The 25,136-nt window shown below is 44.4% G+C and overlaps 1 protein-coding gene and 1 long non-coding RNA gene across 3 annotated transcripts in view; one reads left to right on the forward strand and one right to left on the reverse strand.

Annotated features, from left to right (window-relative positions):
* Positions 1-25,136, reverse strand: part of Lama3 (laminin subunit alpha 3) — a 241,351-nt gene that overhangs the window by 78,474 nt on the left and 137,741 nt on the right. The window contains exons 35-42 of one of the 2 annotated variants that reach the window (XM_035440276.1): positions 22,373-22,534; positions 19,693-19,791; positions 17,828-17,911; positions 15,045-15,275; positions 11,477-11,590; positions 6,709-6,818; positions 4,068-4,148; positions 401-507 (exon numbers count right to left, since the gene is read on the reverse strand). In XM_035440276.1, coding sequence (XP_035296167.1) covers positions 401-507; positions 4,068-4,148; positions 6,709-6,818; positions 11,477-11,590; positions 15,045-15,275; positions 17,828-17,911; positions 19,693-19,791; positions 22,373-22,534 — 988 coding nt within the window. Of the gene's footprint in view, positions 1-400; positions 508-4,067; positions 4,149-6,708; positions 6,819-11,476; positions 11,591-13,809; positions 14,017-15,044; positions 15,276-17,827; positions 17,912-19,692; positions 19,792-22,372; positions 22,535-25,136 lie in introns of those variants that run through there. The other variant, XM_027404340.2, reaches the window with a different exon arrangement.
* Positions 14,082-20,037, forward strand: LOC118238347. The gene is made up of 3 exons (XR_004768375.1): positions 14,082-14,170; positions 14,827-15,552; positions 16,288-20,037. It is a non-coding gene; the product is annotated as an uncharacterized LOC118238347 (long non-coding RNA).

Genomic DNA, 25,136 nt, shown 5'->3' on the forward strand with positions numbered 1-25,136 from the left:
GCTAGAGAAAGAGCTCAATGGTAAAAAGCTACTTTTGCCAAGGACTTGAGTTCAAGTCCCAGCACCCACATCAGGTGTCCTAACTGTAACTCCACTCTAGGGGGATTCTATGCCTCTCACCCCCACTGATACTGGCACTCATGTGTACACTCTAAGACAGACACATGCACATATCTTTAAAATAATGTTGTTAAAAACAACAACAGTGTCCAGGAAGTGGGTCTAAAGTTTTCTGATCTATAACTCATTGGGGTTTAAAACAATTTACTTAAAAAAAAAACAAACAACTAATTGAAGTATTTGTTCCTCAAAGCCACAACTATTATGCAAGCATTCCCAGGACTGTCAAGGGAAGGAAATTTGTGAGCTAAAGTTCAGCGGGGATGCGCATTGAACTTACCTCCAGTTAGGGGGTCACAAGTGCCCAACTGGCCATTGCTGTTACAATTGCATGGCTGGCAGTTACCTCCAAACTTCTGGGGATTCCCAAAATAGCCTGGTGCACACCTGCACAGAACATGGAAAGGATAAGAAACACCGAAATAACTGTCATTTATCCACTGTATTTTTCTATTTGAGACACCATAGCTGGGTAATAGGAAAGGTGACCCTAACTGGTAAGAATGAGCACTTCTCAAAGGGCATGTTTATTTTTTCCCATAAATGAGGCTACTAAGGGTAAGAGACAAACAGGGATTGCTCCTTCACCTGCCATCTGCCCCTGCTACTGACTGCTGAATGGCACAGGAATAAATGGTTTGATCAACACAGATGTCAGGGTGGCCTGGATTTTATTGAGTTATGCTCCTGAAGACATCACATAGACATTGTGGAATAAATCCAGGAGTTTCAAACCTTTGCATGGAAGAAGTTCTGTATCCCCTGCTGTGTGATTTCAAGGCCATGTAATCTATATTTACACAAATAAGAAAGTGATGTTACTGACAGGAGCCACAGTGCTGCCTCTGACCATGAGCCACTGTTATTCTAGATAACATAGTAAGAAGTCAAGCCCAAGCCTCAAAGTTTAAAGGCAGTATGTCCTTAATGCTTAAATTCAGTAAGTAAGAAAAAACATGGTAAATTTCTAATATTAGGAAGTCAATTGAAATATTTCTATTTATCAATATTTCCCCATATGAAGAAGCCTGAATTTTCAGTAAATTGGTATATGGTATGTTAATATAATAGAGATGATAGAAGAAACATGGTAACCCTTTCTCCAAAATTTGTCAATAATAATAATAATAATAATAATAATAATAATAATAATAATACCACAGCCATTTTCAGCATATGTTCCCAATGGTACCCAGTTGATATCTGCAGGGAATGTAAATACTGGGTCAGAAACAGCTGGCTGGATCCTGCCTGTGCCACTTGTGCTGTGGTCTTGGGCTGTCATAGTCCTTTGAACTCCAGTTGTCCATCAGATATCCTCAGGAAAATGTTAAGTTCCATAAAGACATTGAGGGTTTGCTCATTGCTATATCTCTAAGACTCACAGTGCTGCTGACACATACCAGGAGCCAAGTAGGTATCTGATGGATGGATGGATGGATGGATGATGGATGGATGGAGGGATGGATGGATGGATGGATGGATGGATGGATGAGTGGATGGATGGATGAATAGATGGATAGATGGATGGATGGAGGAGTGGATGGATTGATGAGTGGATGGATGGATGAATGAGTGGATGGATGGATGGGTGGGTGGGTGGTGGGGTGGATCAGTGAAAGACTAATAACACCCACCTTGCTCAATGGATATAAATGATGTTAGTAAAGGATTCATCATCCTTCACATATAGGCACTCACTAAAATGTACCCATGATTATAAGGTGGGGTGCAACATTCATTTTATAATCAGTATCATTGGTAATTACTACATTCCAGAAATAGACAGGAAGGCAGGCACTCACATACTCTTTCCTATTAATAAGGCTGAGGTGGCTTATCCAAACCTACTATGCAGGGTGGTAAAATGCTAGCACTGAGGTGTTAGGTGCTGGCCAGTCCTGTGCTCGTCTATTCTGCAGAAGGTCTATCTCTAAAATTCTTCATTCTCATTTCTCACCTATATCTAAAGTTTCCGGAGAAAAGATCAAAAGTACAACATACCCTTTATAATGTTATACAAAGAACTGGGGCCTTTAATTCTTCTTCCTTATTCTTACAAAGCATACATTACTGGCTACAAGAAATAATTGCCTCTCTATATTTTCATTGCATAGCTAAACACAGTGATTGACACATGCTTCTTGCTTTCCCGAATGACATTAGTAGAGGAATGAAAAGCAGAGAACAGACCTGCCCATGACTCTGTGTGGCTGAGGGAGAGAGAAGGGAGCATGGGAGGAGTTAGAAGCCTTTCCGCACCTACTGTAGGCAGGCTGCCCTCTCAAGTTCAACTAGGTGTCCCTATATAGTACATTCCTACTTCTCACCCTTGACTTTCTTATTTGTTGTTCCAGACTTAACAAACAGTGCCATGAATGATGTCTTTGTGCCATCAGCCTGGCACTTGTGAAAATATCATTTTAATTAAGAAACAATGACTTGTTTTGAGACACCAAGAGTAGCATATGCTGAGAGAAGAATTGTTAATTAAAAAATGTCTCTTCAAATCAGTTGCCAAATAAACAGACGCCTCATCAAGCCTGTTGCTGTCTTTGACTCTGCTGTTTGTACAGAACCACAAGGAGGAGAAAATCAGGAAAAGCCCCTCCCAGATGTACACTCCAAACTTTAAAGTCACAAAACCCGGAACACCTCCCATCCCTCCTTCTCTGCCTGCACACTCTTCCCATCTCCATATAGCTGACTCTCCCATCCCTTGCTCTCCAGGGCTTGTTGGCTGGCCCTTCAGATACAATCCAGCTCCTCCCTGTTGGTTTTGTGACCAGTGAGTGTCCCGTGCACCTCTTATCATCAACACTTCATACTAAGTATAGATCTGGAGGGGAACCAAATACTTTGTGTATTTCATGCAACATGGCTCTTGGATTATTGAGAGGTGGAATGTTAGGTTATTAGAACCTGGGTCAACTTTTGCCTTATTCAACCTACACAGCACACAAAAGCTACTGACGGCAATCTGTCTATAACTGAAGCGTATCTCTAGGGCACTTTCCCTCCCACAACCCTTATTATTATAGTATTTTCTTTCATGAGCATGATTAAACACATCTAATATGAGCATATGAGCAGTGTCATTATAGGCACCAGGGATTGGGAAATGAACAGGCTTTTCCTGAGTGTTCAAAATATACTGTGAGAAGCTCTCTGTCGGTCGGTCTGTCTGTCTGTCTGTCTGTCTGTCTGTCTCTCTCTCTCTCTCTCGCTCTCTCTCTCTCTCTCTCTCTCTCTCTCTCTCTCTGTGTGTGTGTGTGTGTGTGTGTGTGTGTATGCGTGTGTGTGTATGTGTGTGTGTGTGTGTGTGTGCATGTGTGTGTGAGTGTATGAGGCTGTGTATGAATTATGTGTGTAGGTAGAATTATAATTAAAGTTATTTATATATACAGAAAAGAATATTGGTGGGGATAAGGCTATTTAGAAATGTTGGGTGTGGGCATATGCAACAATGAGTCTCTCTGGGAATGAAAGCATGAGCAGTATTTAAGAATGTAGGGGAAGTGGCATGCAGACCTTGGAAGATGAGAGCTACATAAAGAATACATAAGGGTATGAGGAAGATGAGTGTGTAGGGGTATTGAGCAAGGCTAGGGGTGTGCTGGGAGGAGGAGAGATGTGTAGAGATGGGGAAGGGCCTGTAGGGATGAGGATGGGCCGGGGGTACACAGTGGCATATACTGGAAGAATACAAGTCTGTGTGTATGTGTGCTTGTGTGGGGTGTGCACCTCATCCTCAGACTTCTAAAGAAGAGCAAGAGAGAGAAGGATGCTAATGATTTGTTGAGTGAACAGTCTTGTATTTTTCCCAAGATCCTTCTAGCCCTCAGTGGGATACCAGCCCCAAACCAGCCTGTCCAACACACCCCACCTGCAGATTTTGGAAAAGGAGGGACATGGGCAGAGGGCACATGGGGCAGAGAGAAACCTACCTCTCACACTGTGCTCCTGTGTATCCAGGTTTGCAGGCACACCTCACAATTCCTCCATCCACAGTACAGCCAGTGGCAAAACTTAAAGGAAGACAGGAAAAAGGCCTCGGTGAAAACAGAACCCCATGGGCTCATTGCTTCCTATCACAAAGTCCAGCTTCCACAAAGCAAAAAATGGAAACCCATTGTGAGGAAGATTTTGAGTGAAGAAAGTTGTGTGGGGAGAAAGTTTGGCTTCAGCTGACGCTGGACAAGGGGGTGAATGCAGACATGCATTTTCTTTCTGGATTAGATAAATGCATTCCTCCCCTGGAGACAGACACAGTAATTCAATCTGGAAGAGATGATTACAACATTTCCCCAGGAATAACAAGGAAGGGCTGCAAGTCCAGGCAGGAAAGAGAATAACAAGTCCTGATTCTCTTAAAAATCTTGTCTCCTTGTTTATTTCAGTTTCTTCTATCCAGAGCCCACTCCTGGCAGACAGGCCAGGACTTAGAAGCCCTAGAGAGAAGTATAAAGTCTCCCCCACCCCTCAGGCATTTCTGTGTACCCTTGCTGGTAACTTTACATTGTTTTCTAATCGAGTCCTGAAATTTCAATTCCTTTTCTTTTAGCTCTAAACTGACATATATTTGAGAATTTTTTTTCCTCCCTAACAAAGAAGCCATGTGTACTGGCAAAGTGTTCATATTTGTGGAGCCTTACTCTGACAACACACCAGAGGGGATCGTCTCACAGGAGAGGTTATGCTCTGGAAGCCTCCCTTGTTGGGTGAGATGGATGTAGGACTTCCCTCCTAAGGGACCAGATGCAGTTTCCCAGTGGTGTTTATACTGACGGAGGAAGCTGTAATGATAGACCTGAAGGTCTATGTGCATCCCAGCCCCATGCTGCTGGGAGCTGGATTTGCTGATAGCTATATGCTTTAACCCCAAATGAAAACCTCTCCAGTGCCCTGATGGAAATCTTGTTGTTTTATTCTTCTGCCAGCCTCTGTCTGTGCAAGTCTGGGCAGGCATGGAGTGATAGATCACTGCACAAACAGCGCTGCAGGACAGGGCGGGCTGAATGGGAATCCAGCACATTGGTAGGAAAGCAAGCAAGGCAGTGTAGATGGACGGGCAGGACAGAAGCTTCCATCAACAAGGCAGGCATTTCAGACAGGGGGATCTCCAGAGAAGCAGCCCTCGGGCTTGTGACTGAGAGAGATGGAAGATGTGGTCAGTTCATCTGACTCCGGGTTACTATCATTGATTGGCTTTGCATTCTGCTCTTATTTCTGAGCCTGTGTTGCATAGGTACATTTTCTTGATTTTCAAGCCCATTACTACTTTATTTAGTGAGCTGTTATGTCACTCATTCCTCAGAGTCCATGGTGAACATGTCACAAGGAACAGATTATAACAATGTCCCAGGCTCAAAGAACCCGAGAAGAAATGGTGACTGTTCTACCTGCCATCTATCAGTCATGCTGGGCCTGAATGACAGCTATGATTGTATGACTTAAGGGCTCAGAACTCCTCCAAGACCTCCATCTCAAAGAGTAAACCCAGACACCTGGCTACAGTCTTCAAGGTCAAGTGTCATACAGTCTGAGTCCTGGTTGGACCCTTCAGCTGCATCTCCAGCCCTCTTGGCTCTGACAGAAAACCTGAAGAATCACTCTTGCTTCATTTGCTTTTGTTTCCTCAAAAAAAAAAAAAAAATCCACTGGGCATGGTGCTGCATGCCTTTAAACCCAAAACTTGGGAGGCAGAGGCAGGTGGATATCTGTGAATTTGAGGTTAGCCCTATCTACAGAGCAAGTTCCAGAACAGCTAGAGTTGTTACACAGAGAAACCATGTCTTGAACCCACCCCCACAAAAAATTACTATGGTGGAGCCCATGCAGGCGAGTGGCATTATGAGATTCCTGTGAGCTTGGCTGTAGGTAACATCCCTGACTCGTGGGCCTTAATGATTATCCAGCAAATTATCCAGCTTGAAAGCTGCTTTTATTGGGCATGTGCCAGGGTCCAGTGGGTGACATCGATGACATAAAGGAAAAGAAAAACCCAGCCTTCAGATCAGGCCAAAGCAGTCACTTCCTAAATGTGCATCTTAGGAAGTTCAACCACCCACATAGATGACCGGTAAACGCTTCCTCATCGCATTTTGCCTTGCCGAATGCCTGAGGGAACCCCTCTTCCTTACTCTATGAATGGTCCTGAACCCTGAACTCTGGGAGGTGGGTCTGAGGCTTGTTCCACACCCTGTCTCTGTGCTGCCTCAAGAATAAACCCTTCCTTTCTCTTTCACAAAACTTCATCCCAGTGACTGGAAGGTTGTGCATCCAAATAAGGAGGCCCCTGGGGCCCAACCATTAAAGGCTAGGGCTCACAACCAAAATTATACATCAGTCTTAGTGAAGTATTACTGTCATACCATACAATTTACCCACAAACAGTATAAATTCAACGACTCAGTGTAGTCTAGGACTTGTACAACTGCCACCGTGGTCAGGTGTAGAACACTGTCATCACTTCAAGAAAAACAGCCCCTTAGCAGTTACTTCTCTTTCACCTGCTGTCTCCTCAGCCACTCTCAGTTCTATGTGACTGCCAGACTACAAACTGTCACCTGTGTGCGTCTACTGTACCTGTTGGTATGAGGGCAGGGACACACCCTACAGGATCCATGGATGGCGTTTCCATAGTGGCCTTCCTTGCAGTGCTCACAGTGTTCCCCAGCTGTGTTGTGCTGACAGTTCTGGGGACAGATGAACGGGACAATGAGTCAGCTGTCTGCTACATGGATCACTTTAATGGCCGTTATCAGTGTGTGCATCTTTTCCAGGGCTAGTGATTAAACCTGGAGCTTCACGTATCTCAGTGAGCTCCACAGAACTGAATTACATCTCTAGCCTAACCTCACTACCATAACTTAAGTCCTCTGGCTGCATCACACACACACACACACACACACACACACACACACACACACACACACACACACTATCTAATTGCTGTTGGTACCACACAAAAATACTGCAAGGCTGGAATGATCGCTCAGGCAGTGTAAATTACTTGCCTTGCATGCACAAGGACCCTAGTTTGCTCCCTAAAAGCCATGTTTTAAAAGCTGGCTGTGGTGAGACAATCTTGTAGTCCCAGGATTGGAGGGGTGGGATGGGTAGATCTCTGCCGTTACTAACTCACTCACTTGGCAAACTCCAGGCCAGTGAGAGACCCTGCCTCAAAAACAAACAAACAAAAGAAATGGAGGATACTTAGGAAGGACACTAGTGTTTTCCTCCAGCTACAAACACACACACATGCCCTCCACCATACCACCACACCACACCACCACACCACCACACCACACCACACCACACACCACCACACCACACCACACCACACACCACCACACCACCACACCACACCACACCACACCACCACACCACACCACCACACCACACCACCACACCACATCACCACACCACACTACCACACCACACCACCACACCACACCACACCACCACCACAGTACAAAAGTCCTTTCATTAGCTACAGAAGAGAAAGACCATCTAGGTTCCTATGCCACAGTATCATTTTATAGCTGTGGCATCTTGGGCAAGTTCCTTTATTCATCTAAGTTTTATTCTTTCTTATATCAATTTTATTGACATATGACTATGCATAACCACAGTTTTCCTAAAATGTGCCATTAGAAGAGTGCCGCTTTGCAATGTTGTTAAGAGCATTTTAGAAAGCAAAGGGTAGGCTGGATGTGGTGGTGCATGACTTTACCCAGGTACATGGGAAGAGGGCAAGCAGACTTCTGAGAGTCCCCAGCCAGCCAGGGCTACATAATGAGACCCTGTCTCAACCAAACAAGCAAGCAAGCACAAAACTGGCTCCTTGGGAAGTGTGGCTTCTCCCTCTTCCTCCTGTTAGAAAGGTCTGGAGGCTAGCCTCATTCGCTTCATAACTCACGGTGGTATACTGAAGGGCAATACATTTTAAATAGGTTTCAATATGTGGAATTTGTGAAAAGAACAGAAAGTTACATATTAGAAGTCCCTTATATCTCAAGTTCCAGAGAATTAAGAAATTGTATCTAGTCAGGCAGTTAGCAGTGGTGGCACATGCCTTTAATCCCAGCACTCAGGAGGCAGAGGCAGAGGCAAGCAGATCTCTATGAGTTCAAGGCCAGCCTGGTCTATAGAGCAAGTTCCAGGTCAGCCAAGGATACACAGAGAAACCATATCTCAAAACTGTGTCTAAGTATTTTATTTGTGTAAATCTAATTATCTTCATGTCAAAGTCAATGTCTAATGGAAGGTACTCCAGTGTCACCACCAAGCAGCTTGATGGCAGGATAAATGGATTATGTAGAGCATGCTTTACACACATACAGACACAGACACAGACACAGACACAGACACACACACACACACACACACACACACACACACACACACACACTGAGGGACGTTCCCTGTGCTACAAACATTTGATAACTAAGAGATTCCTTGTGTTAAAGAAATAAATGACCTGGAATGAGGTTGAGCTCATATGTTTTTTACCTCTATATGCCACCATGGTGTTTGATAATGGATGTGAAGATTTAAATAAATCCTGAAGCTACATTAGGAAAAATAAAACAGAAGAGGATGGGGCTAGTCTCCAGTGGAAAAGAGTCCCAATGAAACAAATCCATCCTTTATGAACCATTAAAAAACTAAAAATATATATATAATATATATATATATATATATATATATATTAAACATAGGTGGTGTGGTAGTTTGAATGAGAATGCCCCCATAGGCCCACATATTTGAATACTTGGTGGAGATGCTTGGGAAGGGTTAGGAGGTGTGGCCTTGTTGAAGGAGGTGTGTTATTTGGGGTGAACTTAAGGGTTTCAATAGCCCATGCCATGTTCAGTTAGCTATCTCTGCCTCATGATTGTTGCCCCTATATGTGGATGGGTAGGGTGGATGTGGATATGTACATACCTGTGGTAGGGTGGGTATGAGTGTGTCCACATGTGTGGTAGGGTGGGTGTGGGTGTATTCTCATGTGTATTAGGGTGGGTGTAGGTGTGTACACATGTGTGGTAGCATGGGTGTGTACACATGTGTAAAGCAGGTTCTTGAGAAGAAGGGTTGTGTCTGGTGACTCTGAGCTCAGCAGGGATCTCAGGATGGCAGCAATGTCTCAGGTTGCCTGATGAGAGCTCTGACTCAAGGAACCACAGTGGCCTTACAGATAAGCAAAGATAGAGCTACAGAAACAGCAAATGGAATCCAACATTTTTCACTGTTTGATTGAAAAATGAAGTATGACTCCCACAAGTTATCCTTCCATGCAGTATATAGAATCTAGGGAAAATTCCCTTTGTTCTCTGGCTTTTATTACATAGACGACATTCAGCAGCGGTCCTGTGGTAAGATAAACACTCACTGTCAATGAGGGCAGTGCCTGTGTCACACACACCAGGCAGTATCAAACAGAGACCTTTGTTCAGGAACACTCATGGGCTGGAAGACAACCCATTGGTGTCTTTTACTCTTTTTGAACTTATAAGGTTAGAATCCAACAAAATATTCCATCAGGCCGCCCCTCCAGCACTTTCCTGTTCTGGCCTGTCCCAGCTGGCAGAGGAAGCAGATCCCAACAGGCTCAGTACAGTCCAGGGACTCCACAGCTGCTTGCTAGCCACACTACACAATAAGCTCACAGCAGCAGAGTGAATTTTCACATGTCCTTTTCTTCACTGGGGGAGGCCCTGGCTATCAAATGGGAATAACTCAGATGGAACAGAAGAAAGAAGTATAGTTAAAAATAAAGAAATAAATTTAAAGGCTCTTTTGGGATGAAAATTACTTAACTATTTTTTTAACTTTTTTTTTGAAATGGGGTCTCAATGTATAGCTTTCTTAACCAGGAAGCTGCTATGTAGACCAGGCTGGCCTTCAACTCACAGAGCTCTGCCTGCCTCTGCTTCCCAAGTGCTGGAATTAAAGGCTTGGACTACCATGCCTAGAAACAAGCTAATTTTATTGAGAGAATTTGATACAATATTCCAAATAAGACCCTCTTCTAACATACAAGCTGTAGCCATCAAGAACTGCCAAAAAAGGACAGACAGACATACAGACAGAAATACAAACAAACAAAGAAAGAGAAAAAAAGGAGCTGGCAGGCCTGGGCCTGTGTGAAGGAGAGGAGAGGCCACACCTCCTTGGTGCAATGCCCTCACCCACCTCTCCTGTAACTCCACTTTATTTTGGTGGCCATGGGGTGTTTGCATTTGACTGACTAGGTGTGAATCATAAGCCATTCTCAGTATCCCCTTTTCTCTATTTTTTTTTCTTGTTTTTATCCTCTTTCTTCTCTTTCTATCATGAATGCCCAACTCTCTCCCTTCCAAGATTTTCTTTTTCCAGGCAAGGTCTCATGTGTCTCAGGATGGCCTTAAACTCGTGGTTTGAATAAGAATGGTCCCCATAGGCCCATGTATTTGAATCATCATCATCAAGGAGTGGCACTATTCAAGAAGGATTAAGAGGCATGGCCTTGTTGGAGGGGGTGTGGCCTGGTTGGAGGGGGTGTGGCCTTATTGGAGGAGGTGTGGCCTTGTTGGAGGAGGTGTGGCCTTGTTGGTGGAGGTGTGTCACTGTGGGTAGGCATTGAGGTTTCCCAAGCCCACACCAGGTCCAATGTTGCTCTTTGCCCGCTTATAGCTCAGAAGGAAGAAGGGCCATGCCTGCCTGCACACTGCCATGTTCCCCAGCATGAAGATAAGGGACTGAGCCTCTGAAACTTCAAGCCAACCCCAATTAAATGCTTTCTCTTGTACGAGTTGCTGTGGTCACAGTGTCTCTTCACAGTGGTAAAACACTGACTAAGACAACTTGGGATTTTCCTGCCTCTAACACTAGCATCTAGGATTACAGCCTGGTTTTTGGGAGCTCTGGGGGTTGGGTCAAGTGCAAAGTCGTTCTGCCTTCAAAGTCCCATCCTCAGCCCCCTGTAATAATTACGGCTCCTCTGACAGCCACAAGAATCCCTCTTGAAACCTATGTTGTCCCCACAAAACTGAGCCCCAAAATGACAGCTCAGACTTCTTATATCCAGGCAAGAGTTAAGCGCCATGACCCACCTATTGCTATCACTTAATGATACAGAGATAATAGAGGGGTCTCTCAGAACTGTTCAGACAGGCGCTCTCTTCTGAGGGTGCACATTGCAATGGAGGCAAAAGTGTAAAACACCTAATCCAGCCTGGTGATTCAGCTTCTTCCATGGCCATAGCAACCTCTGTCTAGGGTTCAGTGAGAGATGGAACACTGACATCTCAGAGGAAAGGGGAGGAACAGGCTTGCTGCCAACAGCAGCAAACTATCATGGACTCACAATGCATATCCCTGAGCCATCCTGGCAGCGATTTGAATGTCCATTGCAATTGCAGGGAACACACCTTCCAGCCGGTAAGCTTTTGTTGTCTCGATAGTATCCAGGGCGACAACCCTGTTTTTCAAACAAAAATGTCTCATCAATACAAAGAAAAGAGAGGAATTATTCCCCAAAGCCCATCACAATTATGACTGAGAAACTCAGGGTTTTAGAACCTCTCCCCAGGTGCTGTATGGATCTCTGGTGTCAACTACCAGGAGTCTGCTCAATAATGGTACAATTATTGGAATCATTTCCGTGATCCTCACTAACCAGTGGTCAGCAGGGAGCCTGGGTAGAAGGAGGTGGGTGTGGGGTTCTCACATCTAAGACTGTTGATAAGAAGGTGGCCCATTGTGAATACAGAGATCCAGCCCGAGGGAGTCTGCCTCTGCCTCCGAGTGCTGGGACTAAAGACATGTGCTACCTCTGCCAGGCAAGAGTTAATTTTTTTTTCCATAGACTTATGCCTTGTTTAAAAGATTCTGTTCTTAACAGAACTTTCCAACAGGCCCTTAATCTCAGCCCCTGGAAGAGAGGCAGGAGGATCTCTATGAAGTCCAGGCCAGTCAGTGCTACAGAGTAAACCCTATCTCAAAAACCAAACCAAACCAAACAAAAAGTTCCAACGGATGACTATAAAGGTGATTCGATTCCTATGTCACTCACTAAAATCATGTGGAGTTCTGCCAGACTTTAAAAAGGATTATAGGCAGATGCGCTCTTTATCTTGTCAGAGCCAATCCACTCACGGCTTAACACTGGAAATTCCGCCCCCCTCCCCCGTCTGTGGCTCTGCTCCCCCAGATTCCCATCTTTAAAGCACCAGGAAGAATTAATTTCTCAACCCATCTGATGGATGGTCTTAAACAGCATATACATCCATCAGACTCTAAAATGGCAGTCAAGTCAAACCCTGCAATAAACAGGCCAGTCTCACCGCCCATGTCCACGTCCACAACTGGACAACTGGAGGAAGTATGGGATCCTGTGCCACACAGGGTGGGACCTCTCAACTCCAGCCAGGATCTCTTTCCCAAATGACCAATGGCTAACAGATTATACAAACAGCAGAGCATAATTCCCAATATAATGCTCCTTTACATGGTTAGGGACCATGTTTAGGCAAAGGGATACATTACAGTTTTTTAACTTTAAGACTCTATCTGAACAGGCTTATTTAAGGGAGAAATAAAGCATGAAAGAGATGTTCTGTGCTGGTGGCTCAGCTGGGAGACACACCTGAATGAAATCCAGTGGGGGACCGAGTGACGCTGTCTACAACAAACAAGCTGCAGTATTAAATGTCGGTGTCTTACATCATGGCACGTACTCAAAATGATTATATTTGGTAAAGGACAAATTATTCAAATGAAAGATTAGGTCTCATGAGTTGACGGAACCATGCTTGGACAAAAGCCTTAATTAAATCTGCTTTGGGAAAGAACAGTCTATCGTGATCAAAACAAAATCATCCACCTTAATGTACTTTTAATTACAAGCAGGAAAAATGCTCTGCCCAAGTTCCAGGTCATGTGACTCACTTATAACCATTTCATACCTCCACGAAGCAATCAAACACCTTTCACAGAAGTATTCAAAGTCTATTGAAGATTTCTTCAAGATAGTAATGAATGTGTCCCATACTTCAACAAGGAAACTTAGGAGTGGTGAAGTTTTACAAAGTCATGTTTTTAAAGATAAAATTTCCAGTAATGTTTTATATTATAGATGATAAAATCATGCCCCATCCACTTTCCAGGTAGATTTCATAAGCCACAGGCTGTATTTCTCTGTAAGTACATATGCAGCTGCCAGGGCATGAAAGGAGTGAACAGAATTCATGAGTATTTCATGCCTGGCAAATCACAGCATGTCCGTAAGACACCATACAAACTTTGATCACTTTTCTTAGCCTTGGCTCTTATTGTTCCTCATGTTTTCCTTTGTGGGTAGATTTTCTTCAAGTGAAACTTGCAAGCCTAGAGGCAGTAGATGTTTGTCCCAGGCTTGAGCTCGTCCCTAAAGAGTTTCATGATATACCAATATTCCACAAACACCCAAGCTCTCAGCTGTCTAGACATTTCACGGTGGGCTGATGTTTATGGGGCTTGTGGCTAATAGCTCTGGAGAGCAATCTGTCCAGCACTGCAATAAACCCTGCCACTCACACAACCCGGAGGCTTCCTGCCCTTCCCTCAGCCCACCCATCGACTCTGTAACAATCCTAACTCAAAACGACACCAAGCTGGACATGTTTTCCCACCCCAAACGTAGTTTCAAAGGGGCATTACCTGACTGGGTCTGAGCTCCACATAACTTGCTTGCAGATGATTTTGACTTGGACGCTGAAGAAATGCTACCCTTTGCTGCTCTGAGCCATACCCCAGGCACTGGCCCAGGGCTGCCCCAAAGATCCACAGCCATCCTGTGTGCCAGGCTGACCACCTCACTGCAGGGGGCATCCTGATCCCTGGGTGTCTTGCCTGACTGCGTGCAAAGCTCTGCACTCTTCCTCTTATATGCCCTTCCTGCTCAGTGCCCGGGCCTGTCTGACTCAGGGAAAGAAGGCTGTCTGCGGCAGGGGGCCCCACCTATAAGCTTCACACATGACTCAGCCTACACAGGGAGAGAAAGCACATAACAGTTCCACAGGTAAGTGCAGCCCTCAGTAATTCCTGTGAGGTGGGGCAGACGTCACCTTCTACCCACCTGGTGCAGCAGACAGCGCCAGACATTAGAGCAGCTGTAAATCACTGGCTGAGTCAACACAAAAGCCCACACCCTGACCACAAGGGTGCTAATCCACAGGCTCCTCTTCTCCTTGGGCTATCTATTTTATAATTTAAATCAGTTAGAAAAGCCATGGGCAGCCTTGAGCTGAATGGAGGAAACCTGTTAACCAACTCAAAGGGTGGTTTGGCAAGGGAGGTGGTTTCTCGATTAAACACAGGAAAAGTGAAGACATTTGCTGGCATATGTACGTTTGGGGCGTGGGATAAACAGAACAACACCATTGCTCTCTCCCACTGATTTTGCCCACACTGATTCTAGTTAGGAAAAATGTATTGATGTATGGGTTGAGATAGAAAGCAGTTTCATTCTGTAGTACATTTTAATCATGTGGGGGTAATTTTAAACAACTCGGACCTGCTAAGAGGTGGAAAATGGCAGTGAGGTTTTCCCTTTTGTATCCAGGGAATTCTTGGGATTTAACTGCACTGGGGTGGCAGGGTGACAGAAGGAGGCTCTGGCCCAGCTTATAAGAAAGGACAAACACTGAGCTACCTCTGATTTCTTTATTTATGAAGCGCCCATGGTCTCCTTTGAATGGTAAAGCGCTGTGATGCCTTTGGCACATTCTGAATCCCTGAAGGTCACCTAGAGAAGATACTACACCTGGCCCAGCACACTTGGATGATGGGTAGAGGGAAAGCCTGTGCTACATTGATGGACAGTGGCCAGAAAAAGCCAGACACAGAGGAGGGCCCCAGGAAGTGAGGAATAGCATGGCTGGAAAGTTTCCTACCTGGCATGAGTCACCTGTGTAGTCAGGGGGACAGGCACACATCTCCACATGATGAGCTCTGGCTCCACTTCCCATGTCAGAGGCCTCCTCCAGCCCTACCTCACCCAGGGTAAGCCGCTGTGTCTCCGTGAAGCGGAGGCCCCGGATATACAGCCCTTCCAGTCGGGACAGCACAGTCATCAGCTCTTCCCGGGACACCGGGGCACTGTTGCCCGCATGTCTGAAGTTTCCCTGCACAGCAATTGGAGACTTCCTTAGGCAAGGTCATTTCCAGAGAGAAAGGCCCTGGAAAGGGTCAAACTGAAGACATTCAGAATGTATTAAGGGAAAAGAGTCAAAGAAAGAAAGATGGGGAAGTCCTTCCTGGCACACAGTCACTCTAGGCTACTCCATGAAGGGGAGTAGCCTGGACCATGACCAGCGCCGCCACGCCTTTGTAAATGTATTTTAATCTGGGAAAATATGAAGTCAGTGATGAAGATGCAGGAAGAAAAAGTGGCTACAGCAGGTAATGTTAGCTAATGTGCTTAATTAGGACAGAAAACACAATTTTTTCCTGCAAATGTATCTGTTTTATTGATTAATGTGCTGCTTCGTTTGTGCCTTATTTGGGTTTTTGTTGTTGTTTTGGGTTCTTTTGTTGTTGTTTTGTTCTTCTTTTGAGACAGAATCCAGCTAAGACTCCTCGGCTGGCCAGGCACTCATGATTTCACCTTTTATCTTTCACCTTAGCCCCCCAAGTGCTAAGATACCAGTGTGAGGCACTTCCTGAATGTAGACCTTCCTTCACTATGTAGACCAGGCTGGCCTTGAACCTGGAGATCCACCTGTCTCTGGCTCCTGAGAGCGGGGATAAAAGGCACGAGCACCATATGCAATTTCATCGCTAAAAAATATGACATGAAATGTACCACCATGTCCATGTTACTTGCCGATTCTGTAACGCAGTGGTCTGAGGCTATGAGCACAATATTAACAGAAGTCTGAAAAACTTGTTCATAGTTGGAAACAGAAACTCGAGGCAGACACCCTCCAGCCATGGGAAACCACACCCTACTTCCTAAGAGTTGAACTATCTTAGGGACCTCATATCAGTGGACTCACATCCTGTATGTTTTTTTGTGACTGGGTACTTCTTATCAAGAAGTTATTTAGCAATGAATTTTCTGCTCATAGCTCGGATCACTGCATTAGATTTTTTGCATGTAATTCTTTGTTTCCCTGTGTTTCTTTTGCTTTGTAGATTTTTCCAGTCTATGTAGCATATATGTATGAGTGCATATATGTCAGAGTACATGTGGAGCTCAGAAGACACCGTGCAGGAGCCAGTCCTCTCCGGGAACTGAACTTGGGTCCTCAGGCTTGCTGGCAGATGCCTTTACCTGTTGTGCTATCTTTTCAACCATCTTCTGGTAGTTTGAATAGCTCATACACTACCCATGGATCACCAGCATTCATGTTACTGAGGGCTGCTAGCATGTGATGGATCAGTGCTTTGGCAGTTCTCTGACTTCATCTTTCTACATGTAATTTATAATATTTTGTGTAGACCTCTTCCATCTAACCTATTTAGAGCTTGGGGGTTTGGTGTTGATGTGTTAGTGACTCTCATAATTTTTTTTGTTTTTGTTTTTGTTTTCAAGACATGGTTTCTCTGCATTGCTTTGGAGCCCGGCCTGGAACTAGCTCTTATAGACCAGGCTGGTTTCGAACTCATAAGAGAGCCTCCTACCTCTGCCTCCCAAGTACTGAGATTAAAGGCGTGCGCCACCAACGCCTGGCTGACTCTCATCATTTTTTGGGAAGTGATTGCTTCTTCAAATACTTTCCTTTCTCTTTCTGGCATCTCCATTATATACTCTGGTACACTTGAGCTCCTCAAAGCTCTTGTGTGCCTCCAAAAGAGGATATAAGCAAAACCATGTAAGTATCAAACTCCCTGTGGTATATTATATTCTAGACTACATAGTGGGGGTTTATGCTTTTGTCATAACAAAATGTTATGTAGTAACTGGCTTACACTACATAGTTTGTCATGGTGCTGGAAGCTCCGAGTCCCACATGAAGCTACTGGCTGCTTTGCCTCCTGGTGAGGCTCTCTTCCTGATTTGTAGACAACCATTGTCATTGCATGTTTACATGGTGAAAAGAAAGCAACTTCTCTGATGGGCCTTTTGTATGTAGGTTTATTTTTAATTATTTATCTATGTGTATATGGCAGTCTGCACGTGCATGTACATGCATGGAGGTGTTTACAGAGAGCAGAGGAGGGTACTGAATCCCCCACAGCAGGAGTTACAGGACGCTGTAAGCCACCTAATCTTAGTATTGGGAACCAAACTCAGGTCCTCTGCAAAAGCAGCAATGCTCTTAACCATGGAACTATCTCTCTAACACTAAAGCACACGAGCTCTCTGGTTTTTCTGGGCATGAGAGATGGCTCAGTGGGTAACAGATGGAGATGGGAGAATCCCTCGGACTCACTGGCCAGCCTACCTGGCAAGTTTCAGGCCAATGAGAAAGCTTGTCTTAGACAAAAGCTATAGTCCCTTAGCAGCTACCTCATTGGTCCCTGTTCATTTTTTGGTTTTTGTTTTTTGAACCAGATCCCTGTGTGTGTGTGTGTGTGTGTGTGTGTGTGTGTGTGTGTGTGTGTGTGTGTGTGATTTCTCTCTCTGTGTATATGCAATCTATATTAAAATGTTCTTAAATAGTGAAAATCTTGATTAAAGAACTAAAACACAGAACAAAAAGACCACCAAAGACCTCTTCTGGGACTTTACCTCAACTATTTGCACTCTTCCATGATGCAGCCTGTCTGGCCGTGGGTCACTGGATTCCTTATGGATGATAGACATGTGCTGACCCTATTTAAAGAGAAGCAGGAATGCATTAGTGCCTTAGTTGGGATGTTTTAAGGGTTATGTTGATGTTAGAACAGGTTTCTATGTGGGTCTGCATTATATGAAACACCTGGTCCTAAGCGGTTCAGCCCTGACTGGGTTAGCAGCCCAGACACAGGTGAACAGCAGCCAATATGCTACATTTTCACACATATGAAAACTACATTGGCCAAAAGTGATTTTAAAATATGAAGAAAGAATAAGAGCTGGAGAGATGGCTCAGTGGTTAAGAACACTGGCTGCTCTTCCGGAGGACCTGAGTTCAATTCCTAGTACCCTCTTGGAGGTTCACAACTGTCTGTAACCCAGTCCCAGGGGTCTGATGCTTTCTCCCGTGCACAGACAGAAACACTCCCACATGTTAACAAACAAAGTGTTTTTAAAATGGAGAAAAGTATTCATTTTAATCATTCTTTGTAGTAAATGTGGGAAGTGCATTTCATGGCTACCAATAGGACCACGCTTTGGTGGCAGATCGCTGGAGAGGGCCTGGATGGAGGGAAGGCTAACAGAGCCTGGCTTTGCAGCTGGTTGTTCAGCACACGGAAGACGAGAAAGAATGTATGGATGAAGACATGGGCCCAGGGCTCCGGCCCTGCCTGTGGGACTGACCACCTGCTCTCAGCCTCTGCCCCACCCCAATCAGTGTTTCTTGGGGGTTTTCAGAGGCCTGCATGGGCATATTCATGTCTTGCCTTGGCAGAGCCACCTAAAGTCACACACCACAGCCCAGCTGTTTTCTGTCAGTTACAAACCTGGAGGCAGTCCATTCTTGAGGGCAGAACATTATCTAGGATCACAGATCACTTCAAACCTTAATCTAAGGAACATGCCCCAAAGGCTCTTAATTACAGTGGTTTAAAATAAAGCAACAAAGAACATTTTTGTAAGCCTAAATGATTTCTATGTCTGAATGTAAAATAAAGGGGAAATTTTGGTCATTACCTCCTAGTGTAGTCCAATTAAATCCTCAAGAGTAAAAACTACTTGCAGCAATAGCTTCAGCAATGAAATGTGCTGCAGAACACAAGCAGAAATACAGCCTTCTGGGACAGGACTTTCATCACATAACAGTTTTCCTTATGTAACTCTGAAGTCATTGTTGCTTAATTTTCAATATGCTCTGCTAAGGTTCCTTTGAGTTTTTATCACAACAACTCAATACAACTGTTTACTGCTCAAAGCAAACTATCGCTCATCAATGCTTGAACACAAAGATCTACCAAGCACACAGGGCTGTGAGGATGTATAGGAGGCTTCTTAGCTCCCATGTTCAGGGCATGGTGCAAAGAAGCCTTCCAGGAAGCAGGATTTGCCAGCACCCATCACAACATCTAAGGCAGAAATGGTGGTGGGAATGGAGCTCAGGAGGTAGGTGCTTGCATAGCATCTGTGAGCCCCTGGATTACATCTCTAGCAGCCCCCTTCCAAACAGGAGTTAGCTTCAGCCTAGGACCCCCAACCCATATTGCAGGAATTTTGTCCTATACTGTAGGGGTGCTGTGAAGAATGGGCTCAAAATCATTTTTTAGACTAAACTGAAAGATAAAACCATAATAAAACACAGGCAGCTTCAAAGATGAAAAACAGCTACACTGGGAGGGGAAGAGGAACCCTTTGGGCAGAGTGCCATGTACTATAAAGCTCTGTGTCAGTGTCTTCAAATCACAAATCAATATAACATTCTGCATAGCCCCAGTTATGGGCACTGCTTCCCACTGCTCGGCCCACACCCCAATACCTACAGTGAGTTGCACATCGGGTTGCTTTTCCAGAGGAACCATGTCTCCGGGTAAGCCAAAGGACTTGGCTTGGTAGGTGAGGTAGCCACCATATGAGGAAACCTGAAATTAAAAAAACAGTATCCACAACACTGAAAATGACCAGGCTAATATTCACCAGGGTGTCTGGAAAGATGAACATGGACCCATCGACAAACGTGCTCTCAAGGGGGTGGGACCAATTATGCTGCCTTCATCTCCTGCCTTATGTCATTTTTACATTCCTGAAAAACCAGTAACACAAGCATGTTTTTAGTGAGAATGTACTTTCATTAAAAAAATAACAACCACGCTGTATAAAGTAAGATATTTTTATTCCTTCCATGATGACTAAATAAAAAGTTTACTTAATACAAAGAAATACTAAGAAATCTATTGTTGAACTGGAAGAAATGGGTCTATCAGTTGCAAAATAAACCTCTAGAAATAAATTTTCAAAAAAACCCTTGAAATCAGAATGGCGACTATTCCCTATGTTGTTACAAATTTTGCTGGAGAAAGAAGCCATGATCAACTGCTACCTCAGGGATACGGATTGGGCCAGCGCAGTATGATTTTGGTGGCAATGTGTCAGTGAAAGGTGAGTTTTCTGTGGACCGTTTCACCTCCGCTCCTGGTCTCTCCCACCTTTAAAATCAGCTGGAATGAGGACGTGATAAGAGTGTGTTAGCAGCAACATCACCTCAGCCGAGAGCAAAACCCTGTTCCATGTGAGAGCAGGGGAGCTTCTGCGGGGTCCTAGTCCATAGAGACTTCTAGAACCTGCAACTGATGAAGCTTCCCAGAGCTGTGTTCTCAGGGTCTAAAAGCATTTCCAAGGGACACTTAGGCTCATCTAACTGATTTTAAGCACTGTCTTTTTTGATAGGCTTCAGTGTCTTTTAAAACATGTGCATAAATTGTGATAATCCTCTCTAGAGTTGTAGTGGCATGAATTAGAAATGTCCCTCATGGGCCCAGAGACTTGGACACTTGGTTTGTCATTGTGGCGCTGTTTGGGGGCGGGTTGTTGGGACTTTTGAGAAGTATAGTTTTGCAAAGAAACCATATCACTAGAGATGGCTTTGAGAGTTTTTATCCTGCCGTACTGATAGCCTACTCTCTGCTTTCTCTGTGTGGTTGGAGATATGCTCTCCCGCTCTAACCACCTGCTGCTGTGCCTCCAAAAATAAACTCAACTCTTTCTTCTAGATGTTGCTTTTGGCCCCGGTATTTTATTGCACTAACAGAAAAGTAACTAACGCAGAAGGGAAGTGTTACTGCCCTCTCCTTGAGTGTGAGCTCAACTCAGTAACTCATTTCTAATAAGTTAATGAGCAGAATAAAACAGAAATGAGATTTTTTCCCTGAGGTTGAGTTATAGGATTATGACTTCAGTCTTGAGTTCTTTCATTAATTCTCGAGATCTCATTCATCTTCCTCAGTTACTTTGCAGACACCAGTCACCATGTCACAAGGCTCCTTGAATAGTCCAGGAAGCTTCCAGCCAGATATAGCAAAGTACAGAAGCAACCATGGCAGGAGCCTTAGCAGTTGGATCTTCTAGTCCCAAGATGACAAGCCCTGGCTAACATCTTGACCACAACCCCAGAGGAATCTCTGGGCCATTGACTCCTGGATCCCAGTCCACAGAAACTGCACAATTACTTGTCACCTTAAGCTGCTGCACAGTAACAGATGACCAACACATGGGCTAACCAATGAGAGGAGAAGGGGGTTAGAGGTGATGGAGAAGTGGGTCACGGATGTTCAATGCATGGGCTAACCAATGAGAAGAGAGGAGGCTTAGTAGATGATGGAGAAGTGGGCCATGTGGAAGAAGCAATTTTTTGTTCATGAAAATGCCAAAGTTCATAGTTCTTCATCCAGAATTAGAGATCTGGAGTAACTCGCAGACATTGAGTTAATTCCCCAACGACTGACAGTTTCATGAATTTTGCCTACATAATAGAACCTCTGTAACACCCTGATATTTATTTAAGCCACGTACAATATGAAATTATGACATCCCATGAGCTGGGCCCTGTGAAATCCACCCTTTCTAATGTCTTCTATTATGACTAACTTGAAGCCTATGCTACCTGATGTGTTTCTACATGGTGCTTGAACTGTACTCATATCATGGTCAGGCTCTGCCATGGTAATGTATGCAGCTCACCTATAAGACCCTGGGGGAGTGTCATTAAATACACTTGATCCTGCTTGTGAAAGTCTAACTGCCATGGGTGCTGTGCTTCTTTTAATAACCCTGTGAGTCACTTTTCAGCTTTTATTCTGACAAGGAGGCTTTCTGCTTTAAAACAAAGAATTCTCAACAGAGCGTTTAAGAGCACCTAGCCCATTTGCAACAGCTATTATTTAAATGGTTTTATATTTCCCTTGAGGAGAATTCCTTGGCAGGAAGCACAAATCAAGAAAAACATCATGCAGGGCTTCCTGTTCTGGGAACTCACGTATATGGGACACACACACATGGTTTTGCAATCCTCCATGTGTCAAGAGGCAGGGCATCTTCGTTATTGCCTAATTTGCTCAATATTAATTTCCTGCACTTCCAGGTGCTTCCTCCCAGACCTCTAGAAAATGATAATTATGCAGAGATAGCTGAGGCCACAGAGGGCTCAGAACATCAGGCCATCATTACCTTGTCACCTAGGTAGGATGAAGGTGACACCCAGGATGCACTGTGGACTGATGACGGCAGCTCCTGCAGATCTGCAACCATGCTGTTGCTGCCTGGGTTGAAGGACACAGGGATATCAACTCCATCTGCTGTCTCTAGACGCCAGCCCATCATGTCTACAAACTAGAGCATAGTAATTGTGGCTTTTAGAGTGGTGGCTACATCATTATCACTGAAAGACACAATGGCGAATGACCACCTAGCTTTGAATTTTTCCTTTATGTATCTTTTTTAATGTTAGATATTAAACTTGTGTAGTGTGGAGTTTACCACTGAGTCATACCCCAGCCTTGAGTCTGCCCTCACTGGACATGACAGAGCTGTCACCTAATTCTGCTCCCTTCTGACCCAGAGGGCATGTGACAACAAGAACCTCGGTTCTTGACTTGTAGTAGTTATCTGTGAATGCTCAGATCAAGATTCACAGGACTAGGCTCAATATAGGTTAAATATAATTTTATTTGGGGAGAATAAAATTCACTTACACAAGAAGCAGATGTCCACTGCAGGTTCCTGCTTTAAAGATCCACACAGGCTGCTCTCTGTGACCCAACCAGAAGCAAGAGAGAGCCACCTGTCCTGACCGCAGACCTAAACCCACTCTCCATCATGTCCGCACCTGTGACCACGCCCAGACGGGCATGGTCACTGCTACAGGTGCGGGCAGGGTGGATATCTCATTACAGTTATCTACTGGATATTCAAATAATCAAAAGGTAAGTGTATGAATAATAACTTGGCTGTGAGCATCTTTAAAGAGTGAAGTCCAAGGCTGAACAGAAGGCTCAGTGATTAAGAGCATTGCTATCCTTGCAGAGGAGTGAGTTTGGCTCACTAGCACCAACACTGGGTAGCTTATAAGCATCTGTAAATCTACTTCTGGGTATCAGAGGGCACCTGCACTCATAAAGTATACACACATACATGCAGTTACATACACACATACATAAATAATAAACCTTTAAAAGATGAGATCCACATAAAGAAGGACACAGGAGGAATTCAGGGGACCCTCCCCATCACGGATGAACTATTTCTTATGGATAGGTTCGTGTAAAGGGTGGGAAAGGGTCACTGCCTTCAGTTGTGTAACCACTGGTGACTTCATCAGGCTCCAATGGGGAACTACAATTCAATGATCACACAGATGACCACAGTGAACTAAATGGGTAACAAAACAAAACCAAGTGTCATTGATCTGGGAAAGGAACAGGAGGAAGCAGAAGGGCTTGGTAGGGGCCGGAGGGAGATAAGAGGGGGAGGAGGAGGGGACAATCAGAATTAATTCTGTACATGTATGATCAAAGAATTAACTTAATTTTTTAAAGTTAATTCTTTAATGTTGAATTCTTAATGTTTAAAAATTTTTTAAACATTAACAAAAATGTGTTGTGTAATACAGTAGCCAAAGTAAAGCATTTCCTTTGCCACTGATGAAGCCAGCTCCACTTAGAGGGGAGGAAAAACAAAGAATGGACAAGGAATAGCTTAGGAGTATGCCATGAGGGGTAAGAAGGGGAGACTACAGAGTAGATCTACAAACTAACTTTTCTTCCACTTACAAGCCTGCCCCTCCGCTCAGAAAGCAGTAAAATATATCAAACAATATTACACAAAACAGTATGCATGATGCTATTGTGTCATGGACTAATGAAGTTGATAAAAAATCTTAGTTTTATAATGTTAATTCTCAAAGTAGCCATAGAGGGCCGGGAAGAAGGCTCGGTTGGTGAAGCACGTGTCTCGTGAGCATGAGACCCCACAGAGAAAAGCAGGTGGGTGGCACACACACGCAGTCGCAGGGATTGGGAAGTGAAGGTAGGAGGATGCCAGCCAGTCTAGCCAAGTCAAGATCCAGGTTCAGTGAGGGTTACCTCAGAGACTGGGGTGGAGAGCAATGGAGGGAGACACTTGACATTGACCTCTGGCTTCAACAGACATAGGCACCCTTTTTTTATAGGGTAAAAAGAGCAGAAAGTTATATGTATTCATGTATATATATGAACTAAAATAAAACTTAAGAAAATAAAATCAAATGAATAATTAGAAAAAGCCCTGACACAACATGATGGAACCAGCAACTTCCAAAAAATTACTGAGTTTGTTTTCTGTTTACCATCTATTGCTGGGCATGCAGCCCAGCATTAGGAGTAGTCAGTTTCTCTCAGAGTCCTTCTTGTTTCCTAGTTCCTTTGGTTAGCACATACCCTTTTATGAACACAGACACAACACAAAGTAGGCAAATTTGAGATATGGTAAAACATTTGAGAAAGAAATTAAAAGAGGAAGACTATAAGGAAAGAATGAAGAATGTGCTTTTACCATTAGAAAAAATATTTTGCTGGAGGGATGGCAGAGACTCAAGTGCATGCCACACATGCACACGGATCAGACTTTGAACCCAGAACCCATATACATGCTGGGACAGCAGGGCAGCTCACCGGCCATCCCAACCCACGGGAGACAGAGACATGGCAGTCTCAGAGCATGTTAGAGCAGCAGAGCTGCCAAGATCCAATGTCAGAGAGAGCCCACCTCAGCATGCATGGTGAACCATGATATGCATGGTGAATGAACCATGATCAAGGAAGACATCCAACATGAGCCTTTGGCCTGCACACGCACACATGTCCAAGCACATCCGAACACACCTATGAACCCAGGCATGTGCAAACACACACCCTGGATGCTTGTGAGACGCTGATTACTGGACTCCTAGTTAGAC

This window comes from Cricetulus griseus, chromosome 2 (assembly GCF_003668045.3).
Source record: "Cricetulus griseus strain 17A/GY chromosome 2, alternate assembly CriGri-PICRH-1.0, whole genome shotgun sequence".
NCBI classification, from domain to species: domain Eukaryota; kingdom Metazoa; phylum Chordata; class Mammalia; order Rodentia; family Cricetidae; genus Cricetulus; species Cricetulus griseus.